Genomic DNA, 16,470 nt, shown 5'->3' with positions numbered 1-16,470 from the left:
ACATCCTACAAAACATTTAACTTGAAATTCTGAAATTGTACATCCTAACGTTTAAGGGCCAACGGCAAGGTCGTAACCGGTGTCAAGATCCCTAACCAGAAATATCCCCCTCACTTGTGAGGGGCGACCGCACAGGGGTGTACCTCAAGTGCAACTACCAGTTTCCCTTGACTTGACGGGGGCCCCATTAAACTCGACGCCACTTAAAGGTCGTCCGAGGACTCGTGTGAGGTATCTAGAAGGTAGCGTAGACCCCCCCCAAACCCCACACAACTTACCACATCTGCCGTCGCAGATGTCCTGGCCCCGGGAAATTCTCCAGGAGGGGGCTGTAGCCCCTCCTACCCAGGAAGGGGCCTTGACCGCCTTTCCTTTCCTTTCGGCGGCCCATCCTTAGAAGGGACCGCCTCCCCGTTGAGGGGCCAATGGCCACCTCCCCCGAGCGCTCCCATCCGTAATGGGTGACGCCCACTCATAGGGATCTTCCAATTAGTGCTCACCGATCATGACCTTACCGCCCGACCAAAAATAAATACGACAATTCTAAACTAAATGACTAATTTACTTAAAAGACAGTAACAACAATGACTTTATTAAAAAATGCTTACTGATCAACACTAGAGCAGGATTACTTTATTAGCACAACATATCACAAATTGACCATTCTTTATTGCATATTCAAAGTTATCACGATAATAATCCGAACCTGCAAACAAACTTAGAGTTACCACATCAAACTTTATTCAAAAACCACTTGCTGTCCTCAGGGGCTGGTGGGTGGGTCAAAATTGGCTCTTTGTTCCGTCTCGAGCTCACGTGCAGCGAGGTGGTGCAGCTTCAGAGCACAGGAACAAGAGGATGCTTCCTTGGCTTGTTGCTCCTTTTATCCGTCTTCAGGGCGGGCGTAAACCCGCCCCTGCCTGCCCCAAGGGCGTGGCCGGCCGCGTCAGTGTCTAGGCCAGCCCACTCCAGGGCGGGAAAAAGGCGCGCCCCGGCTACGCCGCTTCGGGCATACCAGCCGAGACTCGCCTCCCGCCCAAGATGGCTTCCCGGGGGGATCGTGGTACTCCGCCATACGTTCGGGGGGACCGAATGGTCGCCCCTTTCCATATGGCTGAGATACCCGCCACCCCCTCTCAACACAATCCCCAAGGATGGGAAACCGGAAACAGTTCTGAACTTTTGGAAGACGGGAGAGAGTGACCCTCCCGGCCGTATTTATTAAAATATGAAACAAAATTAAAACATTAAAATAACAGTTTCATATTATGCACAATTTCATTACGACATTGCGATGTTTGGCTAACCTTAACATATTCTCTAATACAAAGGTTCTCCTAGCCGAACTAACATCCTACAAAACATTTAACTTGAAATTCTGAAATTGTACATCCTAACGTTTAAGGGCCAACGGCAAGGTCGTAACCGGTGTCAAGATCCCTAACCAGAAATATCCCCCTCACTTGTGAGGGGCGACCGCACAGGGGTGTACCTCAAGTGCAACTACCAGTTTCCCTTGACTTGACGGGGGCCCCATTAAACTCGACGCCACTTAAAGGTCGTCCGAGGACTCGTGTGAGGTATCTTGAAGGTAGCGTAGACCCCCCCCCAAACCCCACACAACTTACCACATCTGCCGTCGCAGATGTTCTGGCCCCGGGAAATTCTCCAGGAGGGGGCTGTAGCCCCTCCTACCCAGGAAGGGGCCTTGACCGCCTTTCCTTTCCTTTCGGCGGCCCATCCTTAGAAGGGACCGCCTCCCCGTTGAGGGGCCAATGGCCACCTCCCCCGAGCGCTCCCATCCGTAATGGGTGACGCCCACTCATAGGGATCTTCCAATTAGTGCTCACCGATCATGACCTTACCGCCACAGGCCGGATAGTTGACCGGCTATCCGGACCCCCCACAACACTCCTACCTAAAGGTCATGTCTTAAAGTCTTTAGCCAAGCTATCAAGTCTCCTATGAGTAACTCGTTCCCCACCCGGGACAAATGAACACCATCCCCCAAATACATACTGTCACCAGTAATACAACCATGCGAAATAGAATGCAGTGTATTGGAACGGAACAATCTACTCACTTTGTTATTAATTTTCCTTACAGAATGATTCAGAGCAGAAACAGAAATAGCCCCCCGCCATACTTTTCGCGGGATCATATGGGACCATGCAATTGTGCACCCTGGAACTCTCCTCGCTAACCAACTTACCGTGGAAAGCATCACCTCAAGAAGAAGTCGTCTACCAGTGGTGACCAAGTCATTGCCCCCAAGATGTACTATGACTATAGACGGCGGTGACCTCGTCCGCCCTAGCAAACCCTCGAAAAATGACTGAAACTGGTCAATACAGAGTCCGCCCCTTCCGTGGAAGGACACACTGTACCCGTATTCCCCAGCCACGTGAATCATGTCACCTGCTTTGAATACGTCCGCGGCACGCCTCACGTATGAGTGGCCCACGACCCACACCTCCTTTTTCACAGCCGGTGAAGTCTGACCGCTGGCCCGGTGTTGGGTCGACTGCATAGTCCGCCCCGCCTCGTAGGCTTGCGCAACTGAAACCAAACAAAAACAAGAAGCGTGAGTACAACATTACAGCTTCACAACATGTGCAACCGCACATACCTTTTATAACAATTGGAGGACCAACGCCCCACACGTTTAACTTGTTCGACATTCAGACCCCTGGCTGTAGCCTCTGTAGCAGCCCCTATCCGAAAGGAATGGGTCCCAAACTCGCCCGGGTTCAAGCCCGCAGCGGTAATCGACATCGCAAGCACCCGCTGAAACTGAAACCTCGTCAGTGGGGTGGCGTCAGCGTGTCTCAACAAGGTCCCCCCCCATGATGCCACCCTTTGTGCTAAATATTCCTCTACACAACTCACCGGGCACATGGAGGACCCGGGAATCCTTTGTATGATTATGCAATCACCCATCGCACCCTGATCGGTCTTGGACCTGACAAACGAGACAGTCATTGTCCCCCCTCTGACCCGAACGTGCTCTCGGCACAGTCCCCCCATCACGTCCTGCTTGTTCCTAGCCACTAGTTCGCTTACCCGCATAGCCCCATGGAATGCCAGCGTAAAAGCGGCTCAGAATAACACTGTTTCATACTGGGATGAACACGTTGCAGGGAGTATGGATAACAACAGGGCCAACCTATCCAAACCTATCGGGCGCCTTTCATCTACTCTGCGACCCTCAAGGCGTTGCCACCCACGTAGCGCTTTTTGTACAACGAAAGACGCTGTCGGGTCCTGGATCCCATGAGCCCTAGCCACAAAGGAAATGGCGGCCCGATGCCTCTGGGCCGTAGCCACTGATTTGCCTGCCTGATGTAAAGACAGCAGGAATTTCACTACCCACTCCTCCTGGCCCCAAAGCTCCCCTCTAGCAGTCCCCAAAAAGGCCCAATAGGAACGGAATGCCCCTTCATATGACTTCCTCGTCCTGGGTGCTAAACTCTCTCCCACGAGGTTACGAAGTTCGGGGCACCGAGAGACCAGAGAGCTTCGGGAAAGGGTGCCGCCACCGGGTCCGCTGTGGGCAGAAAACCCCAGAAGGCCTGCATACGAAAACGAGAAAGGGCATCAGCCGCCTGGTTCATTACCCCCGGCACATGTCTTGCCTTAAATAGCACATTCAATTGCATACATAGTAATACAATTTCCTTGAGCAATCTCAGAATCCATTTGCATCGTGCTGCCTGGCTATTGATACACTCAACCACGGTCATGTTATCAGACCAGAATACCACAGAGTGATCTCTGAACCCCTCGGGCCAAGTTCTCAGGGCCACCAGAATGGGGAAAAGTTCCAGAAAGGCAATGTTACTTGTCAGTCCACTATCATGCCACCATGCCGGCCATTTTTGTGCCGACCACTGAGTGCCGAATATGGCACCAAAACCAATGCTCCCTGCCGAATCTGTCCACAGCCCCAGCTCCTCAGAGGACACCGCCGGTGTGTTCCAGACAATTCGACCATTGAAATCCGCCAGAAATGCCAACCAAATGCGCATGTCCTGGCGAACCTCTGCCGAGAGCCTTGTGCGATGATGACCCTCCTTCAGGCCGACCATGGCTTGAGCGATCGAGCGGGAAAAGGGGCGGGCCATCGGTATTACTCTTAGGGCAAAATTCAACTGTCCCACCAATTGTTGTAATTGATGTAGCTTAACCTTAGACTCATTTATACACATTTGCAGGGATGCCCTGAATCTTAACACTTTGTCACCTGGTAAACGAAAACAACCTTCTTTGGAGTCGAGCTCGATCCCCAGAAACTCGAGGCAAGTCGAGGGACCCACAGTCTTACCTGGTGCCAATGGCACGCCAAAATGATTCATCAATACACAAAATTCATTCAAAGCCTGTCCGCATTCCGGATCCCCGGCTGCCCCCAGAAACAAAAAGTCATCAAGATAATGCATAACATGTTGAAACCCCGTCTTCTTTGTGAAGACCCATTGCAGGAAACAACTGAATTTTTCAAAATAGGCACAAGATATAGAGCACCCCATCGGCATACACCTATCCATGTAATAGTGACCCTGAAACATGAAACCAAGGAGACGCTGATTGTCTGGGTGTACCGGCAGCAACCGGAACGCTGACTCAATATCTGATTTTGCCATCAGCGCACCGGGCCCCAGGCGATTCAATATGGCTACAGCCTCATCGAAGGATGCGTACCGCACCGAACATACTTCCGGGTCTATCGCATCGTTTTACGGAAAGACCACGTGGGGCTGATAAATTATGTATCAGCCGAAACTCCCCCGGGTCCTTCTTGGGGACCACCCCTAAAGGGGAACAAACAAAGTTAGCAACTGGTGGCACATTAAATGGACCAGCGACTCGACCTCGAGTAACCTCTTTCCCGATCTTTTCCTGTACCACGGTCGTATGCTGCAAGACCGATATCTGGTTTTTACATTTCGCTATACCCTGAAATTCCCCCAATGGGATGCGGAAACCATATGAAAACCCGTTCCGCAACACCCCAGCGGAAGCGTGATCCGGGTATTCGCTGAGCCAGGGAATCATTGCCATGGTATCAATCGGAGTAGGTAAAGGCGCCCCTCGGACTATGTCAGACCTGTTTGGCGCCTCCTCTACCCCCGTTATCACCCGTTTTGGCTCTGCACATGGACTCAGGATGGGATGAATGCCCACACCCACCACATTCGTGCCTAAATTTGCATGACCCCTGTGGCCTGGTACATTTACCCCTGTTAAAATTCCAGCAAATCCCCCTTTTTCCTGTGGTGCCGATTGGCCTCGAGTGGTTGTCGTTACTCGTACCTGATCGAAAGGGCGTCCCAGCATATTGACGAGAGGATTCACCCACGCTACTCCCTACCAATGGCACCTTCAACATACCAGTATCTTCCATTTTGGACCAAGACACAGAATCATAACAATCCCAAGTTAAGTTTCTATCATGTTCCTTCGCTTTTCTAAAAATATTATCGTAACAGAACCACTGATTGCCCTCGTGTGATACAGAATATCCCATAATCCGTGACTGATAAATCGGCAATTCGGACAGCAAATCGGGCCTACGTTCACCCATGATGGATGTAAAAATCCCCCATGCTTTGCCCCAATTGCCAATATTTTCATTTACCTTAAAGGCGGCCATCTTTGCGCGCCAAACACTTGGATGCATGAGCTCCTTCTGGCCCTTAACATGCTCCATCTCATAATGATCGGTAAGTAAAGAGAAGATGTTTATATACTCCCCTGCCCATATCTTCTCTTTGATAGCCAGAGGGACATGTTGACCCAACTTTTCCCTCCGCGAGGGTGCCGACTCATCCCTCGCAATCGGCAATGGCCGCTTACCTGAACCGGAAGCTGTATCTGCGACTGGACCTGTCCCAGGTGGTTTCTCTACTGCCGCAGCCGGCGATGGTGCCTTCGTCGCTTCCCTTGTTTCACGCAGTTGCTTCATCAACACCTGCGCGTCGTCAGCCGTGGCGCCCTTGCTACCTTTACCCAACCACGCTGCTAATTGTGCTGCCAGCTCGGGCGGCATATCCTCCCCGGACACGGGGGTGACCACCACGGGAATCGGATTCCCTTCCTCCGGCACGGGAGTTGGTGCCCCAAGCGGGGCCTCGAGTGGGGTACAGGGAACCGGGATGTCTCCCCCAGCTGCTCCCCTTCTGGGCCTCTTGCCTTTTCCTCCTGGAGCTGCTCCTGCCAAAGGACGTTTCGGCCCCCCTTCCTCGTCTTTATCCGCCATTCGCCTCTTTAGGTCGGTCACCTCTTTCATAAGAACACGCAGCATCTGGTCGGTAGTCATTCTCTTTCCCGCCTTCTTGGGCATTTTCCGACAGAGTATCTGCAAAACAAACAAGAAAGATTACAACGCTCAAAATTGGCTCTTCGTTCCGTCTCGAGCTCACGTGCAGCGAGGTGGTGCAGCTTCAGAGCACAGGAACAAGAGGATGCTTCCTTGGCTTGTTGCTCCTTTTATCCGTCTTCAGGGTGGGCGTAAACCCGCCCCTGCCTGCCCCAAGGGCGTGGCCGGCCGCGTCAGTGTCTAGGCCAGCCCACTCCAGGGCGGGAAAAAGGCGCGCCCCGGCTACGCCGCTTCGGGCATACCAGCCGAGACTCGCCTCCCGCCCAAGATGGCTTCCCGGGGGGATCGTGGTACTCCGCCATACGTTCGGGGGGACCGAATGGTCGCCCCTTTCCAAGAACAAAATTTTGTTCAAACTTGCGAAGTTAATCTCCCCTAATAAAAAGTAAACAGATTAACAAGCTTGTGGTGAAATTATTAATCAACTTAGTTTTAAAGATGCACACATGAAATACACGTGGGTCTAATATGCTTTTTGTTGCAAATGCAAAGAAAAATTAATACACTAACCTTGTCTATTGTCTTTGTCAGCATGTGCTTATTTTATGTGCTTATGTTATGTCTTTTGTGACAAAAGCTTTAAGAGTTCCAGACATTCGAAAAGGATTGGTGAATATAACGCTGCATTCTTGTGCTCAAGCTAGGTAACATGATTAACTTGGTTAATTAGTCAAGGGGGAGGGTAACAGAATGGGTCTTAATTCTCTAATTAATTGATGTCTTGTGTTTGTTTAATAATAGTTTTCGAAGTAAGGCCTAAAGAGATGGTGCAGAAATATGTCTGACAGAGCTGCAGACACGAAAGCTTGTCCAGAGTAATTTCCTGCACATGCGCAGCTGAGAAGAATTTTGCTGCGAAATTGTTATGAAAGAAACCAACGTCCTTGTCGTGTTGAACGTGTTCACGGAGGCAGCCAAGGACAGCATTTTGTTATGCCTGCCAAGGTTAGGAAGTAGATGTCCTACGCTCGTGAAAAAGAATCCTTCCTGAGGAAGCCGAGGATGTGGAATTGAAAAGACAATGGGCCTTATATGAAACCCGGATAGTGGTCAGGAGTCGAATGACCTAATAACTTTTATCATGGACTGACTTAAGACAGCCAATGAAAAGCTCGGAATGGCTAAAAAGAATGTAAAATGTAGAAAGTTTAGCTAGAGAGAAAGGTATAAATTATGACACAATGAGTGGAGAAAAAACTCTTACTTTCTGATTCCTGAATGGTACGCGTTATGCTGATGGAATTTTGGCGCATGTAAGGACAGCAGATTTATAATGATTTATTCCTTTCTATGTTAAGACAGATTGAGACAGGGAAATAGATTCAGGGAAAGGGAAACTGTTATTTGCTAATTCTTCATGATTCTGAATTAACTTTGAAATGTCAGTTTTAATTTTTACTTTCTTATTAAAATGCTGCTTTCTTATTTACTTATTAAATAAAGATTATAAACTTAAAATGTTCTTTCTTTTGAAATAATAAAGCTAATAAATTAGATTTTAAATGACAAGCTGGTCTTGTTTATTCATGGTCTAGTTTCCATTAGTTGATCCTTCAACCTTAGTGGTTTGATTTAAATAATAAATTGTTTTATGTCATGATAGTGACAAATAAACAGCAGTTGTACATATTACTGTAAATAATATGAGAATAGAATATAAATCAAATCACTTGATTCAGCTGCTCAATAATTGTCTCATTGGTGTTATGGGCCTGTATAAGAGTTTAAATAAATAATGGTGAGTATTGAGGTGTTAGGTAGCGTTTGTGAGACAGTTTTTCTATAGGAGCGCTGGATCAACAGCATGTTATATTTTAACTGTGCAAAGCTTGTTAGTTAGTTAGATCACTTGCAGGGGGGAGGCGTCATTTCTCATCTCCTGAGACCAGCACTCCTTATTTTCCTGTTCATAGAGATACTCTTGAATTAAAGTAACTTTCTTCTAATTATAATTGGAACCTTTATCTGGTTCTTCTTTTGTACCTATTTTGGTTTACGCCAGCTGCTTCTGAATTTCTCAGGTCGTCCCACAACTTTATCCTAGAATTAGGGAGTTTCCTTTATGGAAATAAGTCTTTGCTTGGATTTGCACATGTTGCGTTCAATATAATGAAATAGCTGCCTTACTAATTAAACTTTTTGGATTATATTCATGTATGCTGTATCCAGGTGATTACCAATTTTGCTTAATTTATTAGATTTGAGATGTGAATTTCCTAATCTGTTAAAAAACCTTAACGGTTTGACAATGTACTCCTCTCTGGAGTTTCTATGGGCAAAAGCTACTTCACTCAATATGAAATGCTAAACATTTTGTGATTTTAGCCTCAGTACGAGACAAATAGGAAGTAGCAGGGATTTAAGATTGTGCCAAGATTACCGGGTGCAAGGACAATCCTTATCTTATCTGCTATTAGGTTGCACAGGTAGGAAGGTGGAGGAGAAGGTGGAGGTGTAATAGAAGGAAGAGGGCTTGTGCCCCTATAAGGAAGTGTCTCACATGGCTTTGGCAGAGGTGATTTCATCAAGGTCTTCCCAGCGTTAGGGTGAATTAAGAGATCCATTTGCCTGAGCTTGAGCTCTTCCTGGAGTCCCTGCAGAATTGGTACCTCTGACTGCTTGGATCCATCAGAAAACAAAACTTTTGGATTGACAAGATCTTCAATGTCAACAGGATTTTGGGCATCAATGGGACCTTTGTTCTAACTTTGGTGGTGCCTTCAACGCCAGCTTCTGTGGAGAGCGGGGTGGCTCAATGTCCTGGGATCAGGAAGGGCATGATGGCCAGTGATGGTTGACATCCATGGGCCGAGCTTCATTTGACTAGCAAGCCTTCTTTTGGTGCCAACCACTGTCCGTAGAAGCTCTGGAGGTGGCAGTCTCTCATATCCGTGCTTGGGGCTCATTTCCTGCCTGCAGCAAGAGCAGTGCTCTCCCTCAGCGTGGGACTTTCTATAGGTCTTGGCTAGTTTGCATAGGTCTCTAAGCCAGGCAGGCGTGCGTATTATCACCGATTTGAATATTGCCCGGACTGCCAGTATTCTGGATGGGCTGGATCTTTGCCTTCTTCATCACCAAAGGGATTGCCTTCCCCAAAATATCCAGAGTTTTGGAGGACACCTGCGCATGCATTCTCTGGTGTGTCCAGCACCTGTCCCTTCTGTATGTTAGGGTCTTCTTTGAGTGGCAGGTGAGCCATGACTCAATGGAGGTGTGGTCCGAAGAGAGACACAAGTTGCAGACCTTGTGGTGATCTGACCACAGATACATTGGGGCAGTGTTGAAAGGGCAGCAGTCTGTAGTCTCCAGTATTAATTGGTGAAGGATGACCTGTGCTCCTGATCCAGTGAAGAATCTCAACAGAAAATCGACAAAGTAATGACTGGTTTTCTGATGAGTCGGTGTCAAAATACAACTGTGTGGTGCCTAAAAGATTGAGAGAAACACACAAACTTGGAATCCTCTCCTTTATGTCCAAATCCGATGGTGAAAGAAAAAAACAACCTAAGACGGAGTATGTGCCCATGACCATTGTCTAATATGAGAGGAGTCACGACACATCTCATGACGCAAAAGACTTCTTCAAAGAAAAACAAGTTGCAAATGTCTGAGCCCAACACTAGAAGGCAAGAGTTTGCAGAGTATGTGTATTTAGAGCAATACATGCTATAAGCACATTCTTCCACTAGATGCAACTTGATGAAGTGGACCAACTTACTCAGGGGCATATTCCCCTTGAATAAAAGTCCACCTGTAAGTCTCCACTACCAACTAAAAGTACTTTCAAAGGCAAACTAACCACTACCAGAAATTCCATCACAACAGCAATTACTCACAGCTAGCCCCTCAACCACACATTATTGAGGAGAGCACCTAATCAAATGTAATATGCTCTCCTAGACCTTTTCTACCTCTCCCAACTTTTAAAAGGATGTATGGCAAACAGTCTATGCAGACCTTAGACTGCCTCATGCTGAAGCAATGCTTTGATACCACATCTGAAAACCCCTCTGAAAAATTCCTTGACTCAGGGCTTCTCAGAATTCCAATTAGTCTGAGTGGTATACACAAAGTATTAGAAACTGTGGTATATTTCCTGCACACTATTTTTTTTGGGACATGAAGCATAACACAGTATCATTCCTTTAAAGAACGTTGTCACTTCAACTGGGCCTACATTTTTTAGGTGTTCAGTTGATGCTTGAAATGATAGTGGTTTGGATTGCATAAATAACGTTCACCTCTTGTCTAAACCTTGCATGACTGTGGGTGACTTTTTCACACAAACATTGCTCCAAAACGTAAACACATCCTAGTCGATTAGTGCTAAGCCTTCTGGTGTTTCATTACTGGTCTATTTCTAGTGTGGTTTTGGCATGTAAAGTTTAATATTTCTTGCACATATGTGACAATGTAAAATCCAAATGGTCCATCTATGCATCTTTCTCATCAAAGGGAAAAGTCTCTATCCACCGACATGCAGATATATCACATCTATGTTTTCATGCAATTCAGTACATATATTTTGGGCTGATCAGTTCAACAGTAACCACACATGCAAATGTCACCCTCTGAGAACATTCTTATTTTCCTGTGCTGTTTTGATTTGTCTTCTGAGGTTACTTAGTTAGGGACTTCCCCCGATACCCGATTCCTTTTTTCCTGATACCACTTCACACATGGACTCCATTCCACCAAGTCATAGGCCACAGGATCAAGAAGAGAGGCTGAGCTAAGTAACTTAAAATGTTAATAACCCAGTTGAGCCATGCACTAATATGGATGTAGATACAGGGATAACATAAGCTATGTCAATTGTTGGGTCTTCTTTTGTGAATCACTACTGAATGTCAATCTTTGCCTTTTAGAGGATGAGTAAGATTCTGTCAATATTACCCCAGTCTTCCAGTCCCATCACCACTCCTTACTTTGGATGTCAGGATGGAGAAGCATGAACAGCAGCCCCCAGCGCAGGGTGGTTGAAGTGGTCTCTGTGCCCGCTACAAAAATGTCAACTGTTGTCAGGGGTAGGTTATCTTCATTGAAGCTGCTTTTGGGGTCATCTCGAGCCTGATGGAAAATGCACATGAGAATAAAATAATATCACTGCAACACCTGTGGCACAATCATAGAAAAAACAAAACAGCTTTACAAGGGTCTCTACCCAGTGATGGAGCAAGGTTTCGTACGTAAAGAAACTTGCTCAGATTCAATCCTCTCAAATAACAGGTAATAATGTACCCAACATGTTGTTGTGAATACTAATAAATACATTACACATCATATTTTACATCTAGGGGAAGCTTTTAAATGTGTTTTACTAACCAGTAACCAGAGTGACTAAAAATGACTGCACAAAAAGCGGGAATCTTCTGCGCATGCGTGTACGTCATCTATGTAGTATGACATCTTTAGCTTGATGGGAATTCTTTGCAGCTGCGCAGTAGTACTTAAGATGGCCTCTTAACTCTCACATGCTAATGCACATGCTGTGCTAAAACTAAATCTTGCTAGTTCTACTAAACTGCTAATGCATTAGTAAAAATATAATAAGTGGAATAGAGTAGGAATAAGTGGTATACAGTGCATTCATTTATTTTCGTATTCTAATGTGTTTTTCTTTGACTTTATTATTAGTTCGTATTTGGGCCTCAAGGGCGAAATCTCCATCTTGAAAATGATGCGCACGCTCATTGAATCATGTCAGTCTGCGAGCCATGACATTGAAAGCTTCCCAAATACAGTATGATGCAGAAGACGCTCCTGGGAACATCAACTCTTGACCCGAAAAGAGGAAGAGACTGAAACAAATGCTATATAAAATGTAGATGAAATTATATGAAATGTGGGTGGAATTAAAGCATGGGAAATTGAAATTAAGGGGAGGGAACACAGAACAATAAAATCTAAGAAAATGACATTACATTAGTATGGTGTGCTGACCTCTCCCCATCCCATTGTCCAAACAGGAGTTAGGAATACACGAATATTGAAACATTGGGGGGTGGTACATACACTGAGAATAGTATAACTAAGGTAGGCTTAGCCAGTTAGATTGTCATTCGACTTGGTCACCGACTTGTCAGTCTTGTCACCGACATGTCACCGACCCATCATTGAAGCAGAAGACGGCAGATGTATGAGTGTTTAAGGGCCCAGGTGAGTATGGTAGTTTATGAGTAACCCAAGTTGGTAAGTATTATGCTGCATCACCAGAAGCAAAGGAACAAAGTTGATAAGTAGCCATGTGATGTTAATAATAATATTATTTGTTTAAAAAGCGCAGGTTCAGTTCAAGGACCATCTTGGTGGTAATATATCACTACTAATAAAACCCTGATAACAAAGAGGGGGAGCACTAACAAACCAGGTTAACAAAAAAGAATAGTCTTGAGTACTTTTACCAACATACCTGGGACCGTATTATAAAAGTGCCCCGGAGGTCCGTTTGCGCCTGCTTAGCACGCCCACAGGCACTTTGGTATTACAAAAGGGGCTGCATATGCTTGTGCTGATAGCGCTGGTGCACATAAAGCACCAGTGCTATCATCAGAGGGCGTCCCCTCATTTGCATGGGGGCATGGCCCCAAGCAAATGAGGGAAACCCTTTTACCTCTGCGTACACGCTGTATTAGATTCGGGTGCAGAGGCAAAGAAGCTGTCAGCAGGAGCACTGACAGGTGGCACACTGTCAGTTCACCCACTGATAGCAGCCATCTGGAGGGGGAAAAGGGGGTAATTTGGATCCCCCAGATATGCCCTGGCAGGCAGGTGCAATAGCTCACTGCACCCGCATGCAAGGGGATCTCTAATCCCCTTTAAAAGTGCAGGCAGGTTGCCCCCTGCAGAGTGAAACACAGATCAGCTGCTTCAAAGCTGCTCCGTTTTTCACCTGAAAATGTTGCCCCCTGGCAGCATGCATGCTCAGCTGCACTTGGGGCAGTTCATTCTATTTAATAGGGTGCACTTTCCATGTTTGCACCCGGTGAACCTGTTTTAAGGTGCGCCTGGTGCAAACAGGGAATGCCGGGTGCAAAAAGGGAAAGTGCGCCCTACATAATAGGGCCCCTGATAACTACTAGATCTTCCCCCAGCACATGGAAGGCTGATCAGAGGGACATGTAAGAGTAGGCAATAATCAGAACAAAGAAGCCTACCAGATGGATGTTTAACAAATCTGTCCTTAACACATAAATTCCATATTACCATAAGAGCTTTGTGCAAAGTGCACACTGACTCAAAATAAATAAAGTGTTTCACAGGTAGTCAACAAAGAATTTGCATGGCTAGTGTTGTGTAGTCCCTATATGCCCAATAGAGGATCTGCACGTTTGGATAACATACACTGCAGGTTTGGTGGCAGACTGACTCTGAACACCCCTATCGAGAATGTTATCCTGTTTTTGTATTAGCTAGCTCACAGTGTCACTAGTGTCTCCTCTTATCAGGGGGAGAATAGTTTCTGGCAATCTTAGAACATGACAACCCTGATTCCTCAGAATCGTGAAAACAATGTACTACTTTTCGCTCAGTCACTCGTGCTCACTTATCTGTCTCAGATACACAGAATAAACAGTCTGGGCTTTTCAATAAGGATTTATTGAACAGTTGTTATTCTCGTGTAGCATAAATGAGCTGCAACAACCATTAGACAGTAGCAGAGACATATGATTATTAGTAAGATGAATATACAAGGAAAGTACAGTTCTACCGTCTTGCAATAAGCACGAATAAATACATGAATATAAAAGGCAGGGTAAAAGTGTGCATACTCCTATGATGCCTATCTGGATGTACCGAAGTGTAACTAGCATGTGAGTAGGTGTATAAAAGAGAAGCCAAGAATCCCTCTAGGATTTAGTCAAACCCATTACCTGAAATGTGAGAATGTAGGAGCCCTCTCTGGTCTCGAGTTGGACACCCTGCAAGGGATGTTCAGACCACTGTCAGTTGGAGCGTCTGCATGCAGGAGCCTCAGCGTCTCTCGTCAGTGTGTCGGCCTGGAAATCTCGGTTCCCTTTATCTAATACCAGCAAGAGGTATTGTATTTATACGGAAAGTATCTAGGGCTTCTTTGTCCATTGTGTGGTTTGTATGGGTCATTGTTGTACTGAGGAAGACGTAAGGAATAAACCTTGTTCAGAGATAATATACAGGTGATGTAGTTTCTGCTTCGTGTCCGTCATGAATCCTCATGCATAATGTATGAGCATATCGGAGATGTTATAGGAGGCCTTTGTTTGGGAAAAACCCTTCTTCTGCATCCAGACCACAGACTAGATAATGTTCAACCCTCAGAGCTCGTTATTGTGTAGTATGGGGAACTAATGGAGGTAAAAGATCACGCCTATATAAGGGCATCTCGAATCATGCCTATATTAGGGCATCTAGAGCCAAGTCTATATTAGGTCCTCTATATAAAACATAACACTAGTGAAACATGACGGAATTTTTTCAAACTAGCAGCCCTGTTACACATTATGCAGTCCTCGCTTGTCTGTCAACAGAGCTTTGCAAATTGAATTCTTGATTTCAAAAGTGAAGTGACAAGCTCCTTAATGCCATTTGATATTGGTAAAAAAACAGGACTGGCTGTGGCATGGAACTACATGACACCTATGTAGTTAATGTTACAGTAAAGTCTCTGACACAGAAGTTTAAAGTCAAACTCTTTCTATAATGCAGACAAGAGTATTTGGACTCTATGTACACCTCTAAAGTGGTCAACCCTAAATCTGACAAATGTTGGCAATTCAAGACAAATGTGGAATCACTAATAAAGAACAATATGGCACTAATTCTGCCACATAATAAAAATAACTTACGTGCTAGAGCTTGGGGGAAAAATACTCTGAACAAGAATCTATCTTTTGCTGCTTTACCCACCTGTGTTTCCCCTTAACATCCCATGTTTTTTAAATCGGCAATGCCTGAGATCTGCTGCTCAGTTCTTAAACACATAGGCTCTCATAGCTGCCAAGGTTTCAGAATGCTATGTGTGACATTTTCATAATTTCAGTGCAATTATGAGTGACATTTCAACGACTATGAGTGAGACTTTCTTGCGGGCAAAATCAGAAATTACACCTGATAGAATTGGCTTTTTCATCGGATTCACCCCAGACTTTTTGCTTTGTGGCCTCCTATTTTTTACTCTGTTTTCGTTGATTTTAGGACTCTAAGCACTTTAACACTACTATTCAGTGCTAAAGTGCATATGCTCACATGGGCTTATGGATTGGTGTTTCCATATTTGGCTTATTTGATTTATTATTAAGCCCCTAGTATAGTGCACTGTGTGTGCTCAGGGCCTGGAAATCAAATGCTTCTAGTGAGCCAGCAGCACAATCGTGCCACCCACACAAGCAGCTTTTCAAGGGTGTCTCAGACCTGCCACTGCAGTTTCTGTGTGCAGTTTGTAACCGCAAATGTCGACCTGGCAAGTGCATCCCCTTGCCAGGCCCTAAACCTTCCCTTTTCTTACCTGGATGGCACCCCTCAGGTTAGCCCAAGGTACCCCCATGGGTAGGGTGCAGTGTATGTGAAAGGTAAGAATTGCACTGGTGTGTTTTACATGTCCTGATAGTGATATTTTGTTTTTCACTATTGCAAGGCTATGTGCTAAAGTGCATATGCTCACATGGGCTTATGGATTGGTGTTTCCATATTTGGCTTATTTGATTTATTATTAAGCCCCTAGTATAGTGCACTGTGTGTGCTCAGGGCCTGGAAATCAAATGCTTCTAGTGAGCCAGCAGCACAATTGTGCCACCCACACAAGCAGCTTTTCAAGGGTGTCTCAGACCTGCCACTGCAGTGTCTGTGTGCAGTTTGTAACCGCAAATGTCGACCTGGCAAGTGCATCCCCTTGCCAGGCCCTAAACCTTCCCTTTTCTTACCTGGATGGCACCCCTCAGGTTAGCCCAAGGTACCCCCATGGGTAGGGTGCAGTGTATGTGAAAGGTAAGAATTGCACTGGTGTGTTTTACATGTCCTGATAGTGATATTTTGTTTTTCACTATTGCAAGGCTATGTGTCCCATAGGCTGACATGGGTGTTGCTTTGCAACATCTTACAAGCATAACTTTCCA

At 45.8% G+C, this 16,470-nt stretch overlaps 1 protein-coding gene across 2 annotated transcripts in view; it reads right to left on the bottom strand.

The window, feature by feature from the left end:
• LOC147747974 (cytochrome P450 2D15-like) overlaps nucleotides 1-16,470 on the bottom strand; it is a 339,742-nt gene that overhangs the window by 47,204 nt on the left and 276,068 nt on the right. For both annotated transcript variants that reach the window (XR_015308498.1, XM_086957428.1), the window contains exon 6: nucleotides 11,308-11,449. Coding sequence is in view for 1 of the 2 variants with exons in the window: in XM_086957428.1 (XP_086813554.1) it covers nucleotides 11,308-11,449 (142 nt within the window). In the remaining variant the exon portion in view is untranslated. The remainder of the gene's footprint in view (nucleotides 1-11,307; nucleotides 11,450-16,470) is intronic.

Source organism: Lissotriton vulgaris, chromosome 1_1 (genome assembly GCF_964263255.1).
Source record: "Lissotriton vulgaris chromosome 1_1, aLisVul1.2, whole genome shotgun sequence".
NCBI lineage: Eukaryota > Metazoa > Chordata > Amphibia > Caudata > Salamandridae > Lissotriton > Lissotriton vulgaris.
This window is presented reverse-complemented; position numbering and strand designations above follow the sequence as displayed.